A 23,600-nucleotide genomic window follows, 5' to 3' on the forward strand; every position below is an offset into this window, starting at 1 on the left:
ATTTACTTCCACAAGCAACATCAATTACGTGATTTGCCAACATTAAAACAATCATGATAATGATATTCAAATTCACTAAGAATTACCAATTTAAGTACTAACTAAGCAATATTATTTGAATGATGTAGATGACATAATACTTATGCACAAATAATCTCTAGGTTTGCGAGGATAAATTAACGTTATAATTTATTTATCCTCACAAACAACATCAATTATTTATTTTTACCAACATGTCAAGGATTTACAAATTCAATAAATATTACAAATATAAGCAAAAAAATTTATTTTAAATATTATATTAATCTACCTGAAATTCATTCCAATAGAAGTTTTTTGTCTCCTTAGAGATATTCTTCCAACTGTATCCATTCTCATCCATTCTTTCCTTAAAGATGAATGTAATTTTTCGAGCACAGACATATGAGGGATGCAACCTACAAATATACAAAGATAATGAATAAATTAAATACCTCATCATTACCAATTGTACATAAAAATATAGCAATTTTTTACATTCCATTAACTAGCTTTATGCGTGGTCTTCTTGACTCATCAATAGTAAGGGGCAAGCAATCCATGGATGATGTCGGGGTATCTCTAGCATGCATAGTAGGCTCGCCATTAGGGGTAACCCCTCCACTAGCACAAGGAGTAGAAGCAGAAGATGATGATGATCCCGCACAAGCATTAGCAACAAATGGAGGTAATGGTTGTGACAATACATTCGGTGCAGAAGTAACTTGAGCTGGAGCATCAAGTGCTATCGAATGTAAACTATCGGATGAACCTCTGTAACTTGAACCTCCTTTACAACCCTTCCCTCTCATTTTGCTTGAACAGGTACTGTTATATAAGAAAAATATACAAATACATATCAGAAGGAACTAAAAAGCAACGTATGCTATTATTATTATTATTATTATTATTCATTTCATATTATTCGTTTAATTAATTTTAGGAGTTTTATAAAATATATTACCTTAATTTATTCACTACCACTCTCAATTTCATCAAACTCATCATCTTCATCATTGCTTCTGATTCAAATATAGGATTACCGTCAACCTTAACGACTTCATCATCAATTTCAATCAATTCTCCACTTGGATCATTTAGAGATTGTTCTTCATCATCAACATTGATTTGTATAGATGAAACTTCCATTTTATTTTGCTGAAAAGGTTCTTCACATGTTGTCGATGTCTTCAGTTGAACTTGTTTAGGAAGCTCTACAACATATCTAGCTTTTACTTTGAACACTGCTCACCAGTCGGCCTTGTCGCATTTTAAACTAGGACATGTTGCATAATTAATTTGAATTGCTTGAGAGGCAAGAACAAATGGTTCATATTTGTTGAAGAACCGCTTATGATTGATATCCACGAGTTTATATTGTTGATGACATTTGGTACCCACTTTCGGTGTTGGATCAAACCAATCACATTTAAACAAGATTGTTCGCTTAATTGGTAATCCCGGGTACTCCAAGCATAAAACCTCAACTAATTGGCCATAGTAGTCATTTTCATCTATAGTATAATTCGTGCCCTTTACATATACACCATTATTTATTGTTGCAGTATTTGAGCAATGAATTTTTGTGTGAAATTTGTAGCCATTTACAATGCATCCATTATAAGACTTATAGCTCCTTAATGGACCTTTTGATAAGTCCTTCAAGAATTGGTTGGAAATGCCTTTGCAAGGATCATGAGCAAACTGGTGAAACCATGCTGCAAATTCATGTTCTATTTTTTATCAACATGTCTATCATCAATGTGCTGATTCTCCGCAATTAACTCATCAACAAAGATCCTGATACATTGGAATAGAACCTTATATTAGTTTATAGGCAGATGTGAAGTGCATAATCTTCTTAATAATAAAAAAAGTAGTCATACTTGGTGAATGGTTGCACTTCTAAACAATTTAATAAGTTGTACATTTGTGCTGCTGCATATTCATCTTTAGTAAGAAATTTAATTTTCCCTTTTCCCGATGTTCTACCGGGACGTATGAAAATTGATAAGTTGCCAAAATGTTCTTTTGCATCTTCTCCGCCATCATCATTACGGGGTATCTTACGATGTCTTGTCCTTACATGTGGTTCAAAATAATGTGCGCAAAATAATGTTGCTTCCTCAACTAAGTAGGCGTTACATATGGAGCCTTCAACTCTTGCTTTATTTCTCACATTCATTATCAGTTTTCTGAGATATCTACAATTTATATATATATATATTTAATGAGTCAATTGATATGATTCAAGTAGAGAGTGCACAACAACAATTTAAAGGTTTTACCTCTCAAATGGATACATCCATCGATATTGTACTGGAACCGCAATCCATGCTTCATAAGCCAAATGCACCAGAAGATGTTCCATTGAATCAAAAAAGCTTGGGGGAAATATACGCTCTAATTTGCAAATAATTAGAGGAATTTCTTCATTAAGCCTTAACATGTTTTCTTCGTGGAGTACAGTCAAAGTGAGCTCTCTAAAAAAATTACTCATTTCTGTTAATTCCTGCCAAATATTTGATGGAAGCAATTCCCGAAATGCTATTGGGAATAATCTCTGCATAAAGACATGACAATCATGACTTTTCATACGAAAAAGCTTTAGCTTTCGCATATCAACACATCGGCCTATATTCAACACATATCCATCTGTGAATTTAAGATTGCGAAGCCATTCACAAAGCACAATTTTTGATTGCCTATCAAGAGTGTAGCATGCTTTCGGATATTTTCCGGTAGCATCATCTTTTTCTAAGGCATGTCGACAACAGAATTCCTTCAAATCTTCCCTAGATTTAGTATTATCTTTACTCCTCCTTTCCACATTCATAACAGTGTTGAATATATTATCAAACACATTTTTGTCAATATGCATAACATCAAGATTGTGTCGAATAAGATTTGTCTGCCAATAAGGTAACTCCCAAAAAATGCTCCGTTTTCTCCAACCAATAATCCTAGCAATGCGGCTATTAATCTTACGTGCACCAGAATCTACAACACTCTTCAAGCGCAAATCTTCTATTTCTTTCAAGATCTCATCACTAGATGGAATAGTTGGAGCTGTCTTTGTTACTGTTCTATTTTTCAGGAAAACTGTTATGTTTTTTCTGAATGGATGATTATGAGGTAAGAACTTACGGTGATTATCAAACCAAGATTGTTTCCCATCTTTTGTTAGAGTGAATGCATCTGATTCTTGTTTGCAATACGGACAAGCAGTCCTACGCGTAGTGCTCCACCCAGACAACATTAAATATGCTGAAAAATCACTTATGGTCCACATAAGAGCAACACGCATCTGAAAATTATTTTTCTTTGATGTATCATAAGTCTAAACACCAACTTCCCACAAATGCTTCAATTCTACAATTAGGGGTTGCAAATACACATCCAACATATCCTTCGGATTTCTAGAGCCAGGAACTATTATAGTCAAAAACATATACTCCTCTTTCATACATATAGAAAAGGGTAAATTGTATGGAGTGAGTATTACTGGCCAAGAAGAATATTGTTGACCTGACTGCCCAAAAGGTTGAAATCCATCAATACACAATCCCAATCTTACATTTCGATTTTCTGATGCAAATGAAGGATGGGTACTATTGAAATGCTTCCATGCAGGGCTATCAGAACAATGACGCATAACCCCTTCTTTTAGCTCATGTTCTGCATGCCATCTCATTTCTTTTGCTGTCACATTTGATGAATACAATCTTTGTAGCCTTGGGTTAAAGGAAAGTTGTACATCTTCTTGTATAGGATATTTTTTTTATTTTTAGATGAACCAACTCTTTGCTGCTTATATCTAGGAAACTCACAAAGTTTGCAACTTATCAATTCACGGTCTTCTCCCTAGTATATCATGCACCCATTAGGACAACAATGAATCTTCTCAACTGGTAGGCCCAACCACTGAACTAACTTCTTTGTGTTATAGAAGTTATCTGGCATTACATTATCAGTCGGTAATAATTCTTTCAAAAACTGGTAAAAGTCATCAAAGCATCTCTCTGTCAAATGATGTTCTGCTTTTATGTTTAACATTCTTGCAACAGCCGATAATTGTGAATGATTTTCATCAAAGTGACTTTTGTTCCTTGACCCGTTTCCCATCAAATAGACCTGGTACAACCATAAAATCTCGTCGCCCGCCAAATTGCCAAAATGCCCTTGCATCGTACTTCTCCATGTATGCACATGCCATGTTGTCTATGCGCCTGTCATCATTAAGCCTAGCATAAATCCAACTCCTATTTGTAGACATGTTACTAATAGTTCTGTGTCAAAAATGTAAAATCAGTCAACACACTCATTATATCATTAGCCATTAAATTCATTAACTAAAAAACAAACAAAAAATGAGAATAAGATGTCATATAAAAGCTAAGTTGTTAGCTAATATCAACTTAAAATGTACAATTGACCCATTAGGATAACTATTTCAAACATCAATAATTGGTCCATTTATATAGCTCACTTGTGCAATAGTTTGTTAACAAGATCCTTTTAAGAAATACATCATGCAAAAAACAAATATGATTTTCACAGGAAAGAGGTGATACCTTCTCTTTACCAACAAACAATTGAGAACTCAACTACTTTCGCCCCATCAAATCGTACGAAATGCAAATAAAACTGCAGCAACAAGGGAAATGGTTAGAATTTTATGTACAGTGAAAACAAGGCAGAATAGACTGAAAGCAATTGATAGAGAATTATGGCACATCAGAAAAGAGTGGGTGGTAACCAAAAAGAGCATAATCACCAAAATAAATAAATAAATAAATAAATAAATAAAATTGGCAACCAATGAATGGCTGGTGGACTAGATCCAAATATCATCAAATCCTGCTTGCTTGCTTTTTTATTGCTACAACACAAACAACCACAATAATAATGCAAGTAATTCATTAGCATCTCCTTTTGTTTTTTTTTTCTTCTTTTTCTTATCGTCTTATGAGAGTGCACACCTTATCCATTGAGCTAGCCTAGTCTTAATAACTCTTATTTCTCTAATAAAATTTTTGTTAGAATAGGTTTATATTTTTTTTTTAGAAATATAAAACACTAGTCCAAGACTCAAAACGGGGAAGGTACACCAATTAAGGGATCCAATGCATGGCACTAATGGGTGTTCCTTAGTATTGGCCCAATTCCTTAGTAATGGGTGTTCCTTAGTATAGGCCTGGCCTGAAATGGCAAATCTTTTAGATATTGACTAAGATTTAATAGTCCAAATTTATAAAATAAAAAAAAATAATAAAATGTAAACTATAAAAAATTAGATATATAACTGTAACTGTCCATTTAAAACTTTTAAAAATATAAATACATCATAAAAAAATTACTAACCAATTAATTTACCAGGATTCTTTTATTAGTTGAGCAATTGTAATTTTTTTTTTATTTCGTTAACAAAAACTCCTTTTGTAATAACAGTATTTTCTCTGATAATTACAGGCTCCAACATTGTCAAATTCCTAATAAAAGTTGAAATCTAGTCTGGCTATATATAGATAATATATAAATTAATCTAAAGTATTATTCTTTTATAATAGAAGAATTAATTAACAACCTTCTTCCTTCTAGTGACAACAAAAGCATAAGAACCGTTGAATGCTTTCCCGCCAGCCATTCTAGAGAAGCTGACTCACCATGAATACCAAACTGTAGAATTATATATGACTCCTATCTAAAGCGGACCCACTTTATTTAATGTTATATATACTTTTCCATTGATTCTTTAATCAAATTTATGTATATTTATTCATTTTTATTTTAATATTTCCAAAATAATTCAACTCAATGTTGCATGACAAATCAACCCAACCATAATGACCACTCAATCTAGTTTTTAATCTAAAATTCCTGTAATTAACAACCTTATTGATGTCTCTGCTTATGGGGCAGGGTAGAACGGAACAACAAAGTCAAATGAAATGAAGAAAACGGTGCACTTCTAGTGTGGCATAAGTAAATACATTTGCTTGATTTAACTGAGTTTCAGTGGCTGCTAGCGTACTACTAAACAAGTTATAAGATCTTTCTAATGTTTTTTTCTCAGGTTTGGTCTAGCTTGAAAGATTTTCTTAGAACATCAAGGCTAATATTGAAGATGAGAAATGAAAGGCGAGTGGTGCCAGGTTTTCACAAACATCTATCACTCAACTACTGCCCAGCCAAGTTCCGAACACCAAGGCCTTGTATCATCTTGAGGACTTGTATCTATCACTCAACAAGCATTTTGTTCATCTATATATATATATATTTCTGTAGATCAATAACTATGAAGCTCTATTGCGTTAATTACATGCATTTTACTCAATTAATTAAACACATTATCATCCCAAAAAAATAACATTGCTAACTTGAACCATTGAAAAAGCATGCACAACTTGAAAATGGTAGTGAACATCCACAATCAATAACTCATTTTAAAGTACACCAAGTGTAGGGCAGTTTTAATAATTCTGAATGCAACAATAAGACTGGATAACCTTAAGCATATCGAAAAACCATTATGCATCAAAGTGGAAGTAAAAATGGTAGTGAACATCAACAATCAATAATTCATTTTAAAGCTTAATTTGGTTAAATTAGATTGTCAAGACTATTAGCAGCATGGTTGATATCCCTCCCAATGACAATGACAAGCCATCTGGAATACAAGCCAAGCATTCTGTGTCTGATTTACACACACACAAGAATATTCTAGAGTTAAGTAACTAGGAATATATGTCATATTTCACTATAATGTATCATTATGTATAAAAAATTCTAAGAATGAACATGTGTAAAAGAAAAGTGGAAATAGAAGCCATAGTAAAAACGCATGAGTAGAACTAGTACAGTACCATCCTTATTTGAAATTTGAGGAAGTTGACCTCTTCCATAGCTTTTGTATCAACCTACATGATTAATTACCAAAAGAGTGAATAAAAAAACTACTTGATTTCTGCATGAATCATAATGCAACTGCTAAAAAGATACTTTAAGATAGCAATATAGGCAAAAATAAGTAAAAGGACTAAGGCATACTACTGAATGTATGCAATTGATTGTAATTGATTTCATTATGATTAGTGTTATGTTAGGATGACTGCACTTTCAATTTCATTTGAGTATTGCTTGACAAAACTGTATACTATCTCCAAATGCAAACACTGTCAAGGCGATAAATGGAACAATCATTACCAATGGACAGGTTAGTTATGCATCAACTATACCTGCTCTATGATTGCAAAATAGTCTGAGTTGGCCTGCAATAAATTAAAATTTTATAATAAGAACTAGTTTTGAAGGAATCAAATGCAATAAATTTTTAGCCAAACATACTTACATATATATATATATATATTCTCATATTGATTATCAGAAAAAAGATTAAAGATGGTGAGAAAAATAGGAAATAGGCTACCACACAAAGCTTCTGCAGGATAATTCAGATCTTTGATTTGTTGCATATATTCAGAGAAATATATTTTATGTTAAAAGTGAAAGGTTCATTTTGTACCTTGAAGTGCTAAACGGTTGCAAACTAATCAATTTTTTTCATATATATATATATATATGTTCAGAAAATCAACCAAATATAAGGTTTTTGTAAACGCTACAGTCGCTCCTCTTGTTCTGCAAAGACATACCATTCACTGGATTAGCCATGACGATCATCACCCCATTATATATAATAATTCAGATCTTATGAACAAATATGACATCAAAAAACATGAGATTCATAGCAGCTCCCAATCATTAGAATAGTATCAATTTCCTTATTAAAACATTCAAGCTCTATAACTAAGATAGGATCTAGCCAATTTACCAAGAAAAACTATTAGGATTCCATATGAGCTATATTTGGAGCTCATGAACAACAAACCATCAAAATCCATACCAAAAATGCGAATTCGTTCCACAAAGAACTCAAAACAAACTGCCCATCCATACAAACCAATCGATCTACGACTCAGATATTAAAATCACATCAATATTCAAAGAAAAGCTAAAAATCAAAGGGAAAAACATAGAAATCACTAGAAAAGAAGCAATCGGGAAGGGATCTATAGCACCTGCAAGATCCGCGAACTCTGCAAACCGATCAAAGAGATTGAAACGCTGGATCTCTCACCGGAGCTCGGAGGTCGGAACCCTTTCTTGGCGATTGGAGGGTGGCTGAGCTCGAGCTTCTCTGCTTTGAGATTCGTGTACGGAGAGAAATGAGAACAGCTCTGCAAAGCAAATGAAAGGGTGAAGTATTTAATGATATTTAAATAATATATTAATTTCTAAATCTATTTCTACTGCATTTTTATTAGAAACGGATTAGAAACGGATATTTTTTTAATATTTAATGATATTTAAATAATATATAAATTTTTAAATCCGTTTCTAATCCTTTTCTATTAGAAACGGATTAGAAACGGATATTTTTTAATATTTAATGATATTTAAATAATATATTAATTTTTAAATCCGTTTCTAGTTCTTTTCTATTAGAAACGGATTAGAAACATATTTTTTCTAATATTTAATGATATTTAAATAATATATTATTTTTAAATCTATTTCTAGTGCCTTTCTATTAGGAACGGATTAGAAACGGGTAATTTTTAATATTTAATGATATTTAAATAATATATTAATTTTTCAATCCGTTTCTAGTCCCTTTCTATTAAAAACATATTAGAAACGGATTTTTTCTAATATTTAATGATATTTAAATAATATTTTTTTTAAAATCCGTTTCTAGTCTCTTTCTATTAGAAATGGATTAAAAATGGACATTTTTTTAAATATTTAATAATATTTGAATATTATATTATTTTTTAAATCCGTTTCTAGTCTTTTTCTAAAAGAAACGGAGTAGAAACGGATATTTTCTAATATTTAATAATATTTAAATAATATATTAATTTTTAAATCCGTTTCTAGTCCTTTTATATTAGAAACAGATTAGAAATTGATATTTTCTAATATTTAATAATATTTAAATAATATATTAATTTTTAAATCCGTTTCTAGTCCCTTTCGAATAGCAACGGATTAGAAACGGATATGTTTTAAAATTTTAATAAATCATATTTTTAAATGCCCGTTTGTAAGCCGTTGTTATTAAAATCATATTTAAAACGATTTTTATTCCGTTGCTAATCTATTGCAAGTACAAACAAAATAAATTTCGTTTCTAATATTCTGTTTTTAAATTGTAACTTTCTTGTAGTGTACAATCAAAAAAGATAAATATGTTATCTCCAAAAATGTTAAAAGATCTTGTTTATATTCAGATGAATACCATGATGATGGAAAATTCCGATTTTTTAGAAGTAAGAGATATACAACCTATTGATTTGAAAATAATTGATGGACCTCTTACTTTGGAAGATCAACCGGAAATAAAGTGGTTAGATTAAGGTGATAGTTGACAAGTGTCTAAACATATGTATTTTATCATACATATTTTATACGCTTAGCATGTATTTCGTTAAGAATTGATACTCGTTTTGTGCTTAATCATGTGTTATTTACTTTGTAAGGCACATGGAAGCCATGGAGAACATGATGACACGATTAGACCGGAAAAAAGAAGGAAACCAAGTTCCGTAGTATTGTCATGCGCGGCGGACGCGGGGGAGGGGGTATTGTAGCAATATCACTGTAGAAGGTACTATATCACCTGCAGGTTTTTCGGGACAAAGAATTTTGCCTAACTCATGCGGCCTTCATATGGGGCTGCATGATGGCCGTATGGACCCTAGTATGCCGTGATTCATTAATGTTTTGAGCATAATAGGGCTAAAGATTTTAGGGCCCCATACGGCCCCATATGACCCGAGGATATAAAAGCAAGATTCTAGGGCTAAAGAACGGAGTTTTTTGCCACCATTTGGGAAAGGAGACGGATCAAGAATGAAGACATCTTTGGTGGCAAAATTCAAGAGCTAGAGAAGGTTTTAAGGGCTTCATCACTCAAAGGGGGAGATCTACCACCAAAGAAGGAAGGATTCTTATGACCTGGAAGTGGCCTTCGGCTAGAGAAAGCGTTATTTGGCAATCCTTGGATGGGGGAAGCATCATTCGGCCCGATCTCCACTTCCTTCTTCATCATTTTACCTTAGGAGTGTCATCTATGAATTTTTATTGTGTTTTGCTTTATATTTTTTTCTTGTATCTTGTTGATGGCACACTAGACTCCCAAGGCCACTGGATGTCGGTGAACCTTGGGGGGTTCATCATGTATTTTCGATGGCTGTTGCTTAATTTTATTGTGTTTCATGAATTTTTGGAGCTCAGCATGTCTGGAAGCACGGGAGAACGTTCTTTTGCTGATATTATTACCAGTATTCGATACTGGGTCATTCATAGCATTACTATACCTTCCCTATTCATTGCGGGTTGGTTATTCGTAAGTACAGGTTTAGCTTACGATGTGTTTGGAAGTCCTCGGCCAAACGAATATTTCACAGAGAGCCGACAGGGGATTCCACTAATAACTGGCCGTTTTGACTCTTTGGAACAACTCGATGAATTTAGTAGATCCTTTTAGGAGGCCCCCAATGACCATAGATCGAACCTATCCAATTTTTACAGTGAATTACTTATATAGAGATCCATAGTTCTATATTGAGTTGTACACGTCGATATGACCTACTCACATGCATTAGATCATGAATGAATTAAAAGGTGTTGCTTGTATCGGCATGCCGAGAGATTGGATTTCTGTAGCCCTCCGATCTTCAAAGGTAGACTTAGGTTGAGTGTACCCTTGTCTTGGGAATTCCTTATTCTTAATGCAATTGTAGGGATGTTGGTGAGGAAGAGATTCCGACCAACATTTGTATGCGATTAGGATTCAATCACAGAGAAATTGGGGTTGATTTAATCTTGAGATCCCTCGGCCCAAATCACCCTTGTATTTTTTGTTCTTCATCCTTGTGTCATAATGACACCCTCAAGGGGATCCACATCCATAGGCCTTTGTATTTCATTGTTTCTCTTGTATTCTCTTACATACTTCTTTAATTTGTATAGCCGTATCTTATGTATTGTTTTGCATCTAGTAGAGTAAATTCTCTTGTTTAAGATGTTGGGCTAGATAGTAAGCGGCGAAGGAGTAATAGTAAATCCTTAACCCCGAGGAATACGATCCTCGTGTCTTTACACGAGCTATTACTTGTGGATCCCGTACACTTGTGGGGAAGCAATCAATAATTAGGAAAGGGAAAAATTATTAGATGCAAATGAGAATGTTGATGATGATCTTTCATGGTAATCTGGAAGATATTTGCTTGATATTATTAACTTAATTATTCAATATTATCTATCATTTCATTTCGGAGTAAATATTCCTATTATATATATATACACTTGTGGGGATTTAATTTTATTGGATGTTCATACTTTAATATGTCAATATGATTTATTTTTAATGTGTACTATTAACAACGCCCTTTGTGTGTGACCCACAAGTGCACGGGTTTGTCGAAGTAATAAACCCAAAGTGAGTGGGGTATCGTATCCACAGGGATTTGGAATAAAAATACTAAAATTGCTACTTAATCAGGCAAAGATGAATAATGATTGTGTTGATAAAGTGTAATGTAAGCAGAAACAAAAAAAAACAAGAATGAGAGGCCCAAGTAAGTGAGAGGAAAGGCAATCGATAGAAGTGGGGTACTCGGACAATGCTCTCCCTAGGACTAATGTTGCAAGTGTAAAACCTACTATTATGCTTTCTAACTAATGCTTAATGAGTCATGGAAACCTAAAGCATATGGTCCCAAACCTAAAGTCAACCGTGACTAACTCTACACTATGTCCCGAAGGAGAAATCGCTCAGTCTCAACACCTTCCACTGTGCAAAGTTACATGGAGTTCTAGGGATTCCAATTGATAAACCCTATTTCTATGTGTAGATCTAACCCTTTGGTCCAGGCAAAAGACCCCTAGTAACAATTAAGCACCAGATAATAAAGTCACCTCGACGCTTCACTCTATTGCTCGCACAACTAAGCCCCAGCAGAGTTCATCCTTTAGTTCTTCACTCTATTGTAACCGCAAAAAACTCTAGGAATTGGAGGTAGGATAAATCACACCGCAGGGTGAAGGGGATTCTCCGCTACATCTCGACTCACCCTCTCAACCCTCTCCAATCTAGCTTTGTCTAACCCTCATGGTGTGTCACCCATCCACAAAGGTTACCAAGATGAACTCTCAACCCTAGTTTCACTCTAAGGGAGAAATCATTCAACAAGAATTCGAGATTGAAACTCAATTAAAAACATCAATTAAGGAAGGCATAATGAAAGGTCAAAGAAACATTAACATCCTAGGGTTTATAAAATCCAAGTACCCACTAGGGGTTTATCTCTCCATGGGGCAAGATACAATCAATAATAAAATCCAAAATAAAAACAAGTAATCCATAGGAAAACCCCCTCAGTAGTCATGTCAATTGTCTTGTGGAGTAGCCTCGTCTTTTCCAAAGGTCCCCTTGTCTGGCCTAGGGCACACCTTGCCGGATCGATGCTGATGAAAGCTTCCCGAATAACCTTCTTCCAAGCGAAGCGCAGTGTCGAATCCGTAGAACTACTCCGTAGAAGAGTGAAAGATTCCTTCCAAAATCGGGCGGAACCGCGACTTAAATAGGGCTGAAATCGGGCTTCCACATGCCCCTGTGGATTTTTCACATGGGCCTGTAGAATTTCGATACGGGCGTGGGGAATTTCTACATGCTCGTGTGGATTCTGTGGAAACCTAATTTTCAGCCGTCTATGAACAGTAACTGCTACAGTATATGCTATAGTACTCCTCCAAAACAGTCCCAATTCCACAGTTTTCATCAAGGTAACATAAATGGGCACACGTTTATGCCCTAGATCGCAACTCTTCTTCAATCAAAGACCTCATTGGTGAAGATCTTGCTATCAATGCACAAGTCAGGATACGCAAATGTGACTGCCTTCGTGCCCCTCCAACTCATTGTAATGACTTGAATACATGGAGGTTGGCACACATTCATGTATCTTAGAGCCCCACTTGTGTCTTCACGTTTGTTCCTTCCAAGATCCATCAAATAGTGCGTTCACGATCTACTTTTGGCTTCTTTTCTTAATACTTAGTTTCACAACCCTACATGCGCAAAAGAACACAAATACACATGTATTAGCGCTTAAACCTGATAAAAGTAATGCTCATCGTAAAGAAAGAAAACTTCGCACTCTTAACACACAAGCACTTATCAACCATTTTTTTATATTATATACGTATTTTTCATGATGTATTTTTTAATATAAAAAAGTAAAAAAACTCGTATAAATAGCTATCAGTATTCTAAACTGTTTCATTTATTTGCCATATTTTTTATTTGAATTTTTCAATTGAACCATGTATAATATCCGAACATATCAAGTACCATAGTTTTGTCATATAGTACTATACTAACTGTGGTCCAAACTCTTAATTTTTAACCCCAAAACCTCTTTATATTTTATAACTAAAATATTTAAGTTTTTCTTCCAACATTCACTCTTAAACTTAAATATTTTAGTTATAAAATATGAAGAGGTTTTGGGGTTATAAAAATGAAGAGTTTGGAGTTATTAAATATGAAGCATTTTAGGAGTTAGGAGTTAAGAAATGTTAAGAGTTTTGTTAGATCATATATAAAGGCTTAGTTGGCTGAAGAATAAATAAAAAGTATGTGTATATAATTTAATTTAAAATAAAGTTCTTCTTCCTAATATCTCCTTAAGACAATTGTGCTCAACATAGTTTCTAACCATGTAATATCATAGCGTTGGCTCAATCTGGAAAAACAGTGATAGGTTGGGTGAGATAAAGGGAAAGCTTGGATGAGAAAGTAAGAGTTGTGAGGTAAGCTCGAGGGAGAAAAAATGCCATCGAAGTCGTTAAAGCATTACAAAAGCCAGAAGAACAAGTTGAGAAATGGAGAGTGGAAGATCTATTATTGTCTCAGTACAACTTAAAGAGATGCTCAAAAAGATACCAGAGAAGCTAAGCCTATCGCCAGCAAGGTAAGATTATGAAAGGTCTGACCCTAATCATTGACTTGTTTTTGCAATAAAATTAAGGTTTAAAGATAGGCTCGGAAGTCACAAACAACATAGATTTAGAGCATATACAAAGAAGGAGACTAAGAATACTTCATTATGAATGATAAAGGATCTAGGAAAATATTACACTATTGTCATGGAAGATGTGAACAAGGAGTTATTTGAACTCAAACATGGTGTTAAAGATCTCAATGAAGCTAACATTGAAACTAATAAAGAGTTGAATGAGTTGAAGATGAAGGATAGAGAGAGCTTAACAAAGAATTATTAAAGAGTGTTCATATATATATATATATATATTGAGTTTCTTATTTGTTCGAAGCAATGGTGTGCACTACCTCAAGGAGATATTAGGAAGAGGAAGAAACTCAAAACACGTAAGAATACCTTTTTTTTATTATTATTTTTCACCTCTTTTGCATAGCTTTCTCAAGTGATAAAAATTCCATTCTTTAATTGTTTCACTTTACTGCCCAAGTAATAGGACATCAACCCCATATTAGTCATCTCAAATTCTCAAGGCATTGAACATTTGAAATCTTCATACATCTTTGAGTTATTGTCGATAAAGATAAGATCATCCACATAGATGCAAGTAAATAGCAAACCATATTCATCATTTTTGACATAATGAGAATATTCTTATAAAAATTCTCTTGGAAGACTCATCAATTAAGTTATTTCATGCTCTTGGTACTTGTTTAAGCCCATAAAATACCTTCTTTAACTTCAGTACTTTGTCTTCTTGACCTTCGACCACATACCCTAGTGGTTACTCAATGTAAATTTCATCTTCAAGATACAGATTGAGAAAAGCTGACTTGACATCCAATTTCTAAAGCCTTTATTAATTTTGAACAACAAGAGAAATCAACAAACGAATTGTCTACAAGCAAGGAACGAGAGCAAATACCTCTTTATAATCAACTCCTTGCTTATGCTTATACCTTTTGATAACAAGCCTTGCCTTGTAACTCTCCACTTTACCTTCTATATTCTTCTTAGTTTATACACCCATTTAACTCCAATAGACAGATGACCAAATGGAAAAGTAACAAGTTCCCAAGTGTCATTCATTTCAATAGCTTGAATTTCTTTATCCATGGCATAAATCCACTTTTATCCTTACTAGTTTCAGCAAAAGTCAAAGATTCAGCATCTACAAAAAGACACATCAAGTTTGCATTTTCATAACTTTCATCAATGTTTTGATATCCTTGTGGTCCGACATTTTCTGGTGTAGATATTGATGATAATGCTTCATAAGTTGGAGTTTGTGATGATGGTGAAGTGGGATCATTTCTTTTGTATTGGATAACATCCTCTTCTTCTTCTTCTTCTTGAAAACAAGGAAGAAAATCATAAGAACCTTCCATAGGAGTACCCTAATCCCATCAAGCTTCTTCATCAAATTTGGTATCTTTGCTATTCTTTCCATTGTTTGGATTGAACAACTTGTAGTGTTCCAATTTTTAATCATAACCAATGAAGACAAACCATATACTTCGATCATCAAGATTGGATCATTCTTGCTCATAATAGGTGTATATGTAATAGAGCCAAAAACTTTGCGATACACAAGGTCATAAGTGCTTGATCCTTGAGTAATTTGATAAGGTTCAATGCTCAATCTTGTTATTTTTCATGATTAGGCTCATTTTGCAGTCATAGAAGCAAAAGAATGGAATTTCATCTAGCTTTAGGAAGAATTTCCAAAGGTAATGATGATGTTGAAAAATCATGGCCAAGGAACACAACAGTGTTCTTATACACAGCTGTATGTTGAGTTTTCTGAATCAAATAAAGAAACAAACCCTTTTAAACATGCTCGTACACTATTCTGTAAGGCCGTGTTCTTCAACATAGCCGTGTTTGGATCTTGTTGGTGAGTATTACCAAATCATGTTCCTACACGACTGTTACTGATAAAGAATCTTAACATCCTCATAGACCCACTAAACACACCTGTGTTTAGTAGCCATGTTTAGCCTTCTAGAAGATCCTATAAATAGATGTTCAAGATCCATTTAGACGAGAGGAAGAACTATTTTCATGGAGTTATGCCCAAAGATTGGAGAACACTTTAGTGACATGATTTTAGAGCCTTCTCTCATCACATTGAAGAGAAGATTGAAGATCAAAAGAAGATTCAAAGAGGAGTATCAAGCATTGAAGAGTCTAAAGTCAATCTTCGACCTTGTTATATAAATTTGAAGGAGTTCTTCATGAAACTCTTATTCTTTAGCTTTTTTATCATGTTTTGTATGATATTCTCATCTAAGTGTAGTTAGACACCTTCTTGGCACTTTGATTTGATGGAACTTTGTTGTAATATCTTTTCTTGATTTCTTTTATATTGTTCTATTTCATTTTGATATTGAGATTCAATTGTGGCAATGTTTGATGGCAAATTTAGTTACCTAGAGCTCGAATTTGTGAGCAATGGTTAAGTCAGTGAAAACCTGAGCCTATGATTGATCACATGCTTGGTTAGTGAGGGCCCGAGTATGTGAATGATCTCTCACATCTGGAAGAGTTTGAACTTATCTCTTACAGCAAGAACTATCTGGATGAAGGTGACCTAATGGTGTGGTTCATAAAATTGAAATGCATTTAAGGGAAGGATATACGAATTAGCCACTCCATCTTGTTTAAGGGTTAGTCACTTAGAGATAAGGGCTAATCTACGTGAGGAACTGCCACGGTCCAATAATCATAATAAATTAGGTTCAAAACTCTATAAATAGAAGTTAACATTTTGAACAACTAAGGGAAGTCTTATCTGAGTTCCATTCGCATCATCTTGAGCTTTACTAGATTATATTTGCATTTCTTGGAAGCATATTCATGATTTTTGCTAGTTTCTTGTTAAACACTTTATCAACCTTTTGAATGGTTAAATAATAAAAAGAAAGCTAGTAATAGTACTCAGTTTTCTCTTAGGATTGACTTTGCTTATTTGAACAATCATACTATTTGATATGACACATGCACTTGTATCACTTAAGCTCACTTGCGCACCTCATCAAGTTTTTGGTGTCGTACCCCTGGAAATTAATATTACAAACACTCATTTCTTGTTACTCTAGTCATTTTAGGGTTTTGTTTTCCTTTATTAGATTTTTTTAGTTTTTTTATATTGATTTATTTTATTTAATTTTTATTTTGACTTGATTTGTCTTGTTCTATTCTAAAAAAATTGAAAATGATTAACAAATTCCAGCTTTGGAATTCCAAGTTGCACTTTTTGGAAGGTGGAATGATGGATTTTCTTTGAAGCAAGAAATAATGGGAAATTTAAGGAGTAATGTTAGTTATCCATGTGCAAAGGGTTTTTCAAAAGTTTCATGTGTGGTTGTGTGAATCCCAAGAAAAATCTTTGTTATGGAAAAAGGAATTGAGCTTGGAAAAGTATGTGAAAAGATTTAAATGGAATTATGATGTCGATTTTCAGAGAAAGAAGTTAAATATGGAAGACATGATTGAAAATTTTATTCAAAATTCGGAGAGGAAAATATTCAAAAATCAGTATGTCTTTGCAATTTCCGAGGAGATCATTCTGGAAGAGAAAATTGAAGAAAGTTTAGAGAGGAATAAGAGATAAAAGCAAATGGGAAATTAAAGGATTTTGATGAGATAAATCAAAGGAAAGAAGAGAAAATTGAAACCATCCGTTGAAGATCCTCCATAATTAGAACTAAAAAACTTTTAAAACATCTTGGATACAAATTTTTGGAAGAAAACTCGTGATTGTTTGTAATTATAGCATCTAATTTGGAGAAAAAAAAAAGGAAATTTTACTTAATTTAATAAAGAATCACAATAAAGCTTTAGCTTAGTAGATTTCAGCTTATAAAATAATTAGTCCAACATTTTGCACACATAAAATTTGGCAGAAGAAAATTTTAAACCTGTCATGCACAAATGGAGACTTAATCCTAATATGAAAGATGTAATAAAAGATGAGGTGGTGAAACTTCTTAATGTAGTAATTATTTATCCAATTTTTGATAGTGCTTGGGTGAGTCCTGTTCAAGTTAGAATAGAGAAAGAAGGTATGACGATGACTCCCAATGAGAAAAATGAATTGATTTCCATTAGGACAATTACTGGTTTGCGATCATGCATTGATTATAGGAGGTTAAATGATTTAACAAAGAACGACCATTTTCCTTAATCTTGTATTAATCAAATGCTTGAGTAATTAGCCAGTCTTACTGGTTTGCGATCGTTCATTGATTATAGGAGGTTAAATTATTAAACAAAGAAATACCACTTTCCTTTATCTTTTCTTAATCAAATGCTTCAGAAATTAGCCGGTCATATGTACTATTATTTTCTAGATGGAATGTAGGGTTATTTCCAAATTCCTATTGATTTGGATGATCAAAAGAAAACAACAACATTTACCTACCCATATGGAACTTTTGCTTATCGAAGAATGCCCTCTGGACTGTTGTAATGCACCTGCTACTTTTCAACAATGTATGACGGCTATAATTAATAATTTGATTGAGGACATCATGGAGGTCTTCATGGATGATCTTTTCTTTTTGGGGACTCTTTTGATTTATGCTTAAACAATTTGGAATTAGAGTATTAAAGATGTAAAGTTGCTAATTTGGTTTGTAATTGCATGCCCATTTATTAAATTCCTGAACAAGATGCACTATATAAGTTTACTCAAGAGTGTGAAGCTAAATTTAATGTGCTTAAGGAGAAGTTGATTAATGCTCCTATCATGATTGTACCAGATTGAAATCTTCCTTTTGAATTGATGTGTGATGTAAGTGATTATGTTATTGGAGTGGTCCTTGGACAAAGAAGAAGAAAAATTTTCAACTCATCTTATATGCTAGTAAAACCTTGACAGATGCACAAGAAAATTATACAACAACCTTAAAAGATTGGTAAGGTGAGTTCTTTCACTATGACAAACTGACTTGGAAATTAAGGACAAAGAGGAGATGAAAATCTTATTGTGGATCATTTATCTCATTAGGAAAAACCATTTTCAAAGGGACAAGTGGAAGAAGATATTAATGATGCATTTTAGTAAGTGCTATATCATACTTTTTTTTTATTGATTATCCTTTGCACTTAGGTGGTCTTCAAGAGTAATTTTATGTATGATTTGTTACTTAAGTTGTTTCATTTATACTTTTAGGGTAATGAAGCACAACTTAAGCCAAAATACAAAACAGGGACCAAAACGGGGCTGAAAACAACAATCAGAGAATTACATGGACAAGGTACATACCCATGTATTTGCCTGTGTATCCTTCGAGTATCAGCAAACTGAGCATCAAGAGAAATACATGGACCATGCATATGGCCATGCACATGATTTTGCATTCCCCAGTCCAAAGTCATACAGAGAAGAACACGACCGTGTATATGATGCACACGCCCATGTACATCCAAGAGTCCAAAGAGCATGGTCTAGAGGAGAACATGGGCTGAAGTAAGACACACACCTGTGCATCTCAAGAATTGAAGAGCAAACAATCTAGAGATATACACAGCTAGATGAAGAGTACACGACTATGCACACTTGGCTGTGTACCCCAGGGATTGTGGTTTTGAGTCCATCCAAAGATCAACATGGGCAAAGTACATGATTGTGTACTTGCTCATGTGCTTACTCGATTTCTAGGTGTTTATAAAAAAGCTAAAAAAGGTATTCCGATGGAAGGTTTGGGAAAGTGACTTTGGGGACGAAAGCTAAGGTTTTGAAGTGAATCAAAGAAAGAAGAGGAAGTCCGAAGGAGTTGGCAGAGTGATGCTCCAAGGTGATGATATCGGCTCACATCAATTCCTACGTTGAAGATATTGAGAGGGGGTTTGTTCTTCCATGTTTAGTGTTCTAGGGCTTTATTTCTTGTGTTTTGAGATGAACATAAATCCCTTGGAGGGGTAACTTCCTTGGGTGTTCAGATTTGATGCTGCTTGGGATAGTTGCAGTGTTATATTACTTTTAATATAGATTTTGTTCGAATTGTTGGCTACATCTATGTCATTATATTATTGTTTTAGCATAATGAGAGTGGTTATTTCATTTGATTGGGTGATTGAGATCGAAAGATGCATCACGTGAGATAACCAATAGATGAAAAGAATCAAGAGTGCACACATTAAAGATAGGCCACTTAGTATTCTTCCGAATAGAGTCATGTAGTGAGAGCTCAAATTTCTAATTAAAGGTTTCCTAGATCTCTTTGTGATCATGTGAAAGTAGGATTATAAGACATTCAATCCTATCATAGCATAGGATTAGTTATTGGGGAGAATCGGGAGAGCACCTGATATGTTTTTGAAATTCCTCAGCCTAACAATACTAGGGTTTAATCTTTATTAATTGCAATTACCTAAATTCTTATTTCTCAAGTAAAATCTTATCCGCCCACCTTCATCTCTCATTGGTTATTTGCTTCTTACACTCTTGACTTTAGTTCCTTTCATTATTGATCTTTAGTTTGCTTGTCTTGAAAATTTGGTTATTAGCCAGATAGCAAGGTAGTCGTAGAACTAGTAGTATTTACTCCCTATGGATTTAACAACTCCACTTTGGTGCACTATTACTTGATAATTTGTACACTTGTGGAGTAGTGTGCACAGCACCATAGCACATCAAGTTTTTGGGCGCTGTTGCCATGGACTTAACATATTAGGAACACTCTTATTTGTTAAACTAGCTTTTTCTTACTTCATTTTCTTTTTATTTTCAGCAATTTTGTTTTTTTTGTATTGTGTTTTTTGTTTTAGGTTTTACAATTGATCTTGTTTCACTTGATTCATTTTCAATAGATTGTGCATGACAATATCTAGCACAACGAGACCTAACATATATCATTGTCTTGTGTAGTATCATTACTTGTTACACTTACTATGTCTACTTTGTCTGGTAATTCTAACTGTTGATACATATTTAACCTTTCTTTCTTCACTCTATTTTTAGTGCAATGTCTTGCATAATGTCCTATTTCTCCGAATATAAAACATTTACATTTTAACCATGGTTTGTGAATATTAATTTTTTTTACAAGATTTTCCTTAGGTCTTCCTTTCTTATAATATGTACTACATTTTATTCTTTTTCTAGGTTTTGTTTCCCTCTAAGGAAACCCCTTGTAATTATTTTCTGACATGAAATGCAAGTAATGAAAAGCATTAGCTTTTGGTAAATAACTTTGAGTGCTTGCTCTTATTCTCATGCTCTCCATTTCCTTTAACCTATTTCCTAGCTTCCTTTTATCCACTATAATAACTCTCACAGCCCCATCATTGTAAGAGAGCCCAAAACCTCTCTTTGTGACAACTTGGGATCAACTTGCCATGCTATTCTTTACTAGATACTTTCCACCAAGGCAGGCCACCATGCTTTGCCATGATATTGCTGTTAGTAAATATCACAAAATTATATAACACCATCAGAGGCATGGGGAAGCAAGCATAAAATTGCGATATATTCTAATTGTTTTAATGAACACTGTATTTTTTTAATTAAAAGGGTTACAAAATAACCTCTAGATGTTCTAAAACCTTTCCTTTGATGTGCCAAATTTGCCCTCGGATTGTCATAGATCTTTGACAAAATCCTAAATTTATGTATTTTGTATGTATATATTTTGTACTAATCATGGGCATTTTGATGAATCGATGCACTTTGTGTGGTTTAATAATTTTTATTTGTGTTACAGGCCTAGAAGAAGCCTAGGTGAACTGAAGAATGCATTTGGGAAGAAATCTACACCAAATATGGCCTTTTAAGGCCTCAAGCACTGTAGCGGTACACTAGTAGGCACTGTAGCATACAGGGATGAAGAACTAGTGAAGCCTCTGGTTTTCTTTGTGGGCAACCTTGCGGCTATGAAGACGCTCGCAAGCTAGCTAAAAAATCTACATACCTATATAGTAGTAGAGTTACTATAGCAGGTACTGTAGCACTTTACGGAAATTTTGTCAAAAATCTCGAGGGGCTTGTAAGCATCTTTGCGCCCACAAACCAGACCGTAAAGCCATCCCGAGAAGGACTTAAAGAAGGTTTTTAGGGCATTTGGTCATAATCTTCTTCCCCTTTCTTGAGCTCTCCAACTCCCTAATCTTGATCCGAGGTGAAGAACCACTTTTGAGGGCATTTGTGAGGAGGAAATTAACTGGAGAAGCACACTCTGACAAGATCTATCCTTGATCTCACTTGTAGAGGCTTGGAAACAACGATGAAAGCTGCCCTCAACATGGCATTAGTGGAAGCCTTCCACGTGATTTAACTCATCATTCACCCTCTAACTTTTGAGGGAGTCTCTATTATGCTTGTTTTAGTTGTTCCCATTATATTGAACCTTGCATTTTCTTGTATGGATGGTGATAAGTGCTTGTGTATTAGTAATATGAACTATTCTTTCTTACATTGAGCATTATTTTTTTCAGATTTTATCACTTATGCATGTGTATTTGTGTTCTTTTTTGCATTTAGGGTTATGGAGACAATTGTGGAAGAAAAGAACCAAAAGTAGAACGTGGAGGCATTTGTTGATGAAGTCTTGGAGTGAACAAACGTGAAGAGACAAGTTGTGCTCAAAGACATATAAGTGTGTACCAACCTCCATTGTGCTTGATGCAAACACACAAATCAGAGGGGCACAAAGGCAGTCACACTCATGTGTTCCAACTTGTGCAATGCTAGCAAGATCTTCGTCAATGTGATTCCATTGAAGATGCAAATGCGATCTACCGAATGGATGTGTGCCCATTCATGTGGCCTCGATGAAAAGTGTGGAATCGAGAGCATTTTGAAGAAGAAAAAAAAGTATGGAAATCCACACGAGCTTGTGGAAAATCCACTCGCCAGTGTGGATGCCTGATACCAGCCCTATAAAATACATGATTTTAGGATTCTCTAGAGATTCTTTTCCCATCTTTTCCCTATCTTAGGAGGCTCTCGCGGATAGGGTTTGGAGAGGCTTTGGCTAGGTTTTTGGAGTGGTTCTACTGCCTTCAATACTGCGTTCCTTCGAAAGTTAGTTATTGGGGGAACTTTCATCGCCATCGATTCGGTGAGGTGTGCGCTAGGCTTGACGAAGAAAACTTTGGAGAAAACGAGGCTACTCCACAAGACCATTTACAATACCCTTTTGCGTGTGTACCGCAAGTGCACGGGTTTGTCAAAGTAATAATACCCCGATGAGTGGGTAGTCGAATCCACAGGAAATAGTGATTAGAAACACAAAGATTGCTATTTAACTAGAATGGGGATGAATTAATAGTGATGTGAACAAGAATCAATGCAAATGGAAATAAGAAAAGAAGAAGGAGGCGCAAATAAAAGATAGGAGAGGCAATTGACAATAAATGGGGCACCCGGACATTGCTCACCCTAGGGCTATTGTTTCAAGTGCAAGACCAATAATTATTTTTCCTAACTAATGTCTAATGAGTAATGGAGATCCTTAAACACACTGACAATGCCCCTTGTGTGTGACCCACAAGTGCACGGGT

The 23,600-nt window shown here is 34.2% G+C and overlaps 2 protein-coding genes across 2 annotated transcripts; both read right to left on the reverse strand.

The window, feature by feature from the left end:
- Nucleotides 1-301: 301 nt before the first annotated feature.
- Nucleotides 302-1,167, reverse strand: LOC120267324. The gene is made up of 3 exons (XM_039274980.1): nt 983-1,167; nt 517-846; nt 302-437 (listed from the first exon to the last, which is right to left on the reverse strand). The coding sequence occupies exons 1-3, from the start codon at nt 1,165-1,167 to the stop codon at nt 302-304; spliced, it is 651 nt and encodes a 216-aa protein (XP_039130914.1).
- Nucleotides 1,090-15,540, reverse strand: LOC120267325. Its single transcript, XM_039274981.1, has 6 exons — nt 15,487-15,540; nt 8,100-8,258; nt 7,257-7,289; nt 6,885-6,938; nt 4,593-4,665; nt 1,090-1,818 (listed from the first exon to the last, which is right to left on the reverse strand). Exons 1-5 carry the CDS (start codon nt 15,538-15,540, stop codon nt 4,600-4,602), a joined length of 366 nt encoding a protein of 121 aa, XP_039130915.1. The 3' UTR covers nt 1,090-1,818; nt 4,593-4,599.
- Between the last annotated feature and the right edge of the window lie 8,060 nt (nt 15,541-23,600).

The sequence above is a fragment of the Dioscorea cayenensis genome, chromosome 8 (assembly GCF_009730915.1).
Source record: "Dioscorea cayenensis subsp. rotundata cultivar TDr96_F1 chromosome 8, TDr96_F1_v2_PseudoChromosome.rev07_lg8_w22 25.fasta, whole genome shotgun sequence".
NCBI classification, from domain to species: domain Eukaryota; kingdom Viridiplantae; phylum Streptophyta; class Magnoliopsida; order Dioscoreales; family Dioscoreaceae; genus Dioscorea; species Dioscorea cayenensis.

Coding starts and splice junctions, on each gene's coding strand:
- LOC120267324 (XM_039274980.1), bottom strand. CDS start 1,167: ATGGAAGTTTCATCTATACAAATCAATGTTGATGATGAAGAACAATCT. Junction 847..982: donor GTGGTAGTGAATAAATTAAG/GTAATATATTTT, acceptor CTTATATAACAG/TACCTGTTCAAGCAAAATGA. Junction 438..516: donor ATAAAGCTAGTTAATGGAAT/GTAAAAAATTGC, acceptor GTATATTTGTAG/GTTGCATCCCTCATATGTCT.
- LOC120267325 (XM_039274981.1), bottom strand. CDS start 15,540: ATGGAAAGAATAGCAAAGATACCAAATTTGATGAAGAAGCTTGATGGG. Junction 7,290..8,099: donor AGAGTTCGCGGATCTTGCAG/GTGCTATAGATC, acceptor AATTTATTGCAG/GCCAACTCAGACTATTTTGC. Junction 6,939..7,256: donor ATTTTGCAATCATAGAGCAG/GTATAGTTGATG, acceptor TTAATCATGTAG/GTTGATACAAAAGCTATGGA.